The sequence below is a fragment of the Mizuhopecten yessoensis genome, unplaced genomic scaffold, assembly GCF_002113885.1.
Source record: "Mizuhopecten yessoensis strain PY_sf001 unplaced genomic scaffold, ASM211388v2 scaffold6523, whole genome shotgun sequence".
In the NCBI taxonomy this organism is placed as follows: Eukaryota; Metazoa; Mollusca; class Bivalvia; order Pectinida; family Pectinidae; genus Mizuhopecten; species Mizuhopecten yessoensis.
The window spans coordinates 133,359-140,001 of record NW_018406592.1 but is presented as its reverse complement, the minus strand read 5'-3'; the positions used below and the strand labels follow the sequence as shown (position 1 = coordinate 140,001).

The window sequence follows — 6,643 nt, the reverse complement described above, 5'->3', positions numbered from 1 at the left end:
ATAGGAAGCAGTTCTTAATTTACGGTAAAGCATCTTCACATGCATTTGAAATTGTGCATCCTGTATTACCTTCCCGCGACGGAGGGCAATTGTAATGCCTTAAGTTGTTGCGATTGAGATAAAGAAAAAAAACTCGTACCAACCTGAACCGTGTAATTATGTAATACTCAGTTACTGATGAAAAAATACAATAATCAATTTGTTATATGAAATATCCCACCTTTGCATACCCAAATGATAAGTAAAAATTGTATAGTCAATGAGACGTTCATGTTTTACTAACATGTATGTTTTTAAACTTTATATATAAGAAAAAATACATAATTACACATTCCAGAAATAATATCAAACATTTCTCGAGGTAACCCGATCACTCTTTTATATATCTGTGTGTGCACACAATTTGAATACAAACACCACTGCGTTAGCAGGAACTCTAACCGCCCCTCATAGCTCGCGTTTTGTTATGTCGGATATACCTGGTCGATCATGAATGGGGTTGTCTGTCAGGACCGTTCCCGTGACTTCTAATACACAGCACAACTTAACATTCACGTGCCAAAATCTGGGCCTCAACTGCTTTTACTGTGTAATATCTTTAACTTGATATACAATTGAAAAATATAATGTTGGCGGTTATACTTCAAGGTGTTTCATTCTTTCCTTTGGTGCAATTATAGATACATGTAATATAAATATTCAAATTTCCAAGATCCTTTTGATTGAAAACAACAATGTCTGGAGAATTTCATAATGATAATTCACATCTTTTTTATTGAAAATTTATCTTTGGTTGATTAAAAAAATAAAATGTATTTGTATCATATAATATACAAATGGGATTTAGTTATCCCTTCGAATACCAAGAATAGTACAAATGATATGGGTAATTGTTTGCCTTATCATTGAAATATATGTATAGTATTAAACTGTTAAATAATAAGATTTGCTTTTCTAACAAGTGAAACTACGAAACTAATAATGCATAATAAGTACGGGAATAAGTAGCGTCATACAAATTGACGCCATATGCTACTGTCGTCACACGTGAGAAGAACGTTGCATGTGCCATTTTAAATTTGCTACCAGAAGCACAAATTTTGTTTTCTTCTTTATCTTGTAAAAATGTGCTTACAATAATGTTATCAATTGAATGAATACGCCAGTTCCACAGTTTTGGTAGAAACGATGTAACAAAGCTACAACTTGTCGCCTTATCTACATCGGAATCTGAAAATGTGCGGCTTTGAATGCCCTGAATAGACAGTATAGTTAGTAGTGGTCGAAACAAGGCTGATACTTATCTTCACATGTCAACACTTAGTATTCCGTATATTTTTACTACAGTGAAGATATAAGGTTTTTATCAAATTGATAATGTATGATATTTCACCAGTAAAAATACAATAAATTTTAATTAAAACATGAAAACCACCATTCTAACCTAAACTTATGATGAAAATTTCAAAATTACAACAGCAACATTAAGGGTAAGAATTGATGAAGGAAATAGATTTGTTATTCAGCTAATCCGAGTAAATTATAGGAATTTCTGTAATCTGTGCCAAACCACATTTCAGATTCAAGGTTAGAGACAGCCTCAGAGACCAGTGGAGTGGAAACCATAAATATGACACACAATTATCACAAGAAATACGACTTAACTAGGCATCTTTTTGAATTTAGTAATTGGATGCAGAAATATAACATTTTGCTGCACAATATGTACACTTCAGTTCAAAAGAATAAAACAAAACATGGCTAGAGTGCCCCGAAATCTAATATCGGTTCTTTTTTAACTACACTAAAGGACAAATCTTCCATTTAAGAAATATAGAAAACTCGGTTAACCGGTATAGCCTGCACCATAGAGCCATTTAAGGGTGCATTTCTAAAACATACATTTTATTTTTTCTAGATTTAAATTGTAACAATATCAAACAAATATGATGTGGTGAAATGTTGTATTTTTTAATTTGTTAACTTTCAGCCAACGGCGACTATAATGGCCGAGGTCAAGACACGTGAAACCAAACCAGACTACAGGTGTCTGCTTTGCCTGGCAGTCTGTAACGTACCCCGTCAGCTGCCATGCTTTCATGTATTTTGCACAGATTGTCTTAATACTTACATTCATAAGGAACACGTGATCGCTGACAACAGACGGTACGTGCCATGTCCCGTATGTGAAAATCCGTGTTGTCCTCCAAACCCCGAGGCTCCAGTCAGTTCCTGGGCGTCTCGTCTCCCCGAGGCTCCAGTCAGTTCCTGGGCGTCTCGTCTCCCCGAGGCTCCAGTCAGTTCCTGGGCCGTCTCGTCTCCCCGAGGCTCCAGTCAGTTCCTGGGCGTCTCGTCTCCCCGAGGCTCCAGTCAGTTCCTGGGCGTCTCGTCTCCCCGAAGTCCGGTGTGTACATCTCAGAATGACACAGGGACAGGAGAACCTTTCTGTCATTGCTGTCTCACAGATGACGAAAAGAACCTCGCACAGTTCTGGTGTTGTAATTGTATGGAAGCCCTATGCAAGCAATGCATAGTTTTACACAGAAAAAACCGATTCCTTTCCCAACACAAGGTTGTTGAGATAGGTGTGATTAAAGGGACCAGAGGTTTGGACTTACATCTAGACATTAAGGAAACTTGTTCCCAACACAACGGAAAGATATTGGAATTGTATTGTCTTGACCACAACTCCCTCTGTTGTGTTTTGTGTGCGACATTGTCACACAGAGCGTGCAAGCACGTGAGGAGTCTTGACGACGTAGCGAAAAACATTACGCAGGGACACCTCAAAGACGAGCTTGACAAGATGACGGATAAAACCAAGAGTATCGTGGCCGAGGACGAAAACAAATTGAACTCTCTCGACTCCAACTTTCAGACCATGACCAGTAATATGACAACAGTGATACAAAAAGCGAAAAATAAACTGGATGATCTGCACGCGCGTTTCAAAGGCAACCTCGAACAAACCTACAAACGTGATAAAAATAGTTTATCGAAACTCTTGCGTACCAACCAGGAATTTGAAGCAAATTTGCGAAACACTTGTCAATTATTGACGCTGATAAATGAACAAGGATCCGACCGTCAAAAACTCATTGTTGAAGAACAATCTAAAACACAGCTCACGCGACACTTTCGAAGATTCCAGCAGCAAACCAGAGGTAGACACAACACTTTCGACATAAAAATAAACTATAACGAAACACTGGAAAATATCAACTCGATGACATCTGTGGGGTGTTTGGAAGTGTCGTCTTCCGTGTCATCGTCGTCACAAGACACACTCACTTCTATTGGGACGATGATTGACACACTTCAGACCATACCGTCGTTATCCTCGTCCTCGTCCTCGTCCTCGTCTGATTTGGTCGGCACTGTAAAAAGGACGACAGTTCAGCCTTCGCCAGGAACGCAGCGCATCAACGCTTGGACTGGGTGTCTGTCTCTGGTCAAGTCAGTACAAGGCAATACACTTGGTGGAGAAATGAAGGATAAGTTTACCGGTGGAGTGTTTGTTGAGGGGGAAGGTCTCCTTATTGCAGATTGCTATAACGATAGACTTCTACTGTTTGATGATAACTATAACGATGTCACACACTATGACTTGGATGACGCTCCTTCTGACATGGCACATGGTTATACAGCTGGTGAGGTGTTGGTGTCATTTTACACCACAAAAACAATCTTGAGGTATACACTACATGACGGTGTCCTGAACATGGTCGACAAGATCAGTACCTCGACGGCTATATGCAGCTTAGCTGTTTTCGGGGACAACATCATAGTCGGGTCTTTCGGTTTAATACAGGTTATAACGATAAACGGACAACAAGTTAAGTGTATGAAGACCCATGGCGGTGATACATGTATCGCCGTATCACGACGGGGAGATGTCTATTACAGGGATAATGACGTCATTGTGTGCCAGTCATTTGGAAAGGAAGAGATGTTTCGACACTCGTATCAGGGTATGAGAGAAGTACGTGGCATTGATGTAGATCAGGACGGTAACGTGTATATAGGTTGCAGTGACTCCGGGAACGTCCATCTGGTGTCTGCAGACGGATCCAAGAGCAGGGTACTTCTTCCAAAATTATCCGGCATCACCAAACCATTGGCCGTCATTGTCAATCCCACCAAACAAGAGATCGTTGTAACTTCAGATGCAGAAGAGGCGGCGTTCGAAGTGTATAAGTTCTGCGATCAGTGATCTGTAATCAAACTGTGTCCACTACTTAAAATGATCGAACTAAATATTGAATGGCTCAGCTGTAATCATCCACGACGCTAACCAGCTGATCGTGACAGCAATAGGAACAAAATGATAGCTGCAATGTTAATTAATGATAAAACAGAACGTCAGATGATTGACTCGTGGAAAAGTGTAGAGGTGTATGTCTTGCGCTATTCACATTTGATAGGACGTTTACAGAACTGTGCATGTGTATATAAAGTGACTATTACTCATATTCCAATATGTGTTTGGATACACAAGTGTAAAATGACTATGACACAACTGTGCATATGTAATGGCTGGCAGACATTTTGGTGTTTGTAGTTTTCTCTTTGATATGCTGATAGGGTTGTGTAGTGTTATTAACCTGTACCACGACTGTTTACCGTGTATATGTGTATGTAGAGTTACTACACACCTGATCTTTTGAGTGAGATTTTTAATACATAACCACGTAGACTTACTTAGTATGGCACTACAATTGTATATGTTATAGATAACATTATTATATTGAAATAAATTGAAATTTAATTCCAACTTTCGATATCACAAGCGTAATGACTTGGATATCAGTCCGCCTCCCTGACTATATCAGCCGTAATTCAAGTCTTAAACTAGTCTAACTTAATGCTCAGCTCTGAAATGCTTTAAAACGTGGACAAAAAAACGTATAAGAATCGCTAGTAAACATGGAGCTTATCAATATACAAATGAAAATTACAGAAAAGAAAACAAAATGATTCAAGGTTTATTTACTTTGCTCTTATAAGGTTTAGCGTCCTACTAACAGCTAAGGTTAATTAAGGACATGAGTTTAATGTATGCGTGCATAATTATGTGTATATTACTTCAACAATGTACGAGGTTTTACATGGCGCGATACTTTTGATAAGTATCGTTAAGCTTTTAACTTCCCTTTAGCTTATTTTTCCAATGATAAATCTCAAAATTTCAAGTTTGGATTTTGACAAAAAAAGCGTCTTAATTTGCAATTCTGAATTCAACAGGATCTAATAATTGTTTCTTGCCATATATGTAGATCTACCTAACTCGGAACTGTCGGGGACAAAATAAAAAAAAACACGAAAAAACCCGAAACATTTAAAAATGGATTACATGCTATGTTCATCAAGCGGAATGTTTTTTCTTTCTGATTCCTAAAATCGGTTAATTTCGTTCCGTTTGAACTTAGCTGTTGTTTTGCATGATACAAATTGTAAGCACGACAAAGTCATGCATTGTAATATACAATAGTTTTGTGTCTGTATGATATAAATGTGATCTAGATTACATGAACTGTGAGTACACAACCCCCCCCCCCCCGGATTTCGAGCGGAACCTGCGCCAATGAAAAGATTACTCTGAAATAAGAGGTTGCAGTCGGCCTATTCATATCCAGTTAAAATAGAAATAGCCGACCAGCGGCCCCTTATGTTGTAGGTTTCATTGAGGCGGCATTTTGATGTACACGTAGTTGCCACCTTGCGGTAGCACAGATCTGATGCCGGTCCTAGATGTCAATCTCACTGAAACAATACCGAAGGTACCCAGCAAAGTATTCCACCATATCATATTATACTGACAACTGACAGCAGGGTTACCAGTGGTTACGTGTACCCTGAATGCTGAACGTAATGCGGGCAATAATGTAAAACGTGATATTTTATGTATCATCTACGTCACATGGTAGAGTCAAAACAGCCGTAGACTGTAAGTTGAATGTAAATGTCCTCAGAACACAGAATCTTAAAAACAATGTCCATTTTAACGGTATTTACTCTTCTTCAAGTGTTGCTTTCAAAGAGCGAGACAGGTCATTTTTCGGCATAGAGAGTGGACCTTGTGAGTGTGAATGGGCGCCGCCATTTTTGTGAATTCGTCTGACCGTTTTAACTGTGTCAGTCGGGGTCACGTGCGTTGTTATTACGTTGTGTATTGAAATTAATGGAAATATGGGATTCATTAGAAGTAATTGCGAGTCATTGAAGATCGGTACACAAATGCTGTTAATGTGAATAATATGAAGGAAGCTTGTAGGCCTATATACAAGAGCCAATGATAATTGGGTTTGGGTATCACTTGGGTACTACGTAGCGGACAACGGGTGTCAGCAGGGGAAGGGGCGTTGCCCGTGAGCTCGTGGGTTTCCCCGTTGATGCTTTCCTCTTATTGTGGAGCGTAGAGATTCGTTTGGAAATCAGTTGCAGTTGGGCTTTCATATGGTAAGATTGTTGTTTGCGCTGCTGGCAGCTACTTCCCTTTTGGATTGTATCAAAACCGAGTCTGTCGTCATGTTTAGTTTTGGGTAAGGGATCTATATTTTATTCATTTGCTGCGTTGTCTCATATTTAATGCAGTATTTTCCCAATCATTTTTGTTGCAATAGCAATTTCTATTGATTTCCTT

The 6,643-nt window shown here is 39.0% G+C and overlaps 1 protein-coding gene across 1 annotated transcript; it reads left to right on the top strand.

Moving 5' to 3' along the window:
• The first annotated feature begins 2,005 nt into the window (after positions 1-2,005).
• Positions 2,006-4,213, top strand: LOC110452270 (probable E3 ubiquitin-protein ligase MID2). The gene has a single exon (XM_021500672.1). The coding sequence runs from the start codon at positions 2,006-2,008 to the stop codon at positions 4,211-4,213; it is 2,208 nt and encodes a 735-aa protein (XP_021356347.1).
• The last annotated feature ends 2,430 nt before the right edge of the window (positions 4,214-6,643 follow it).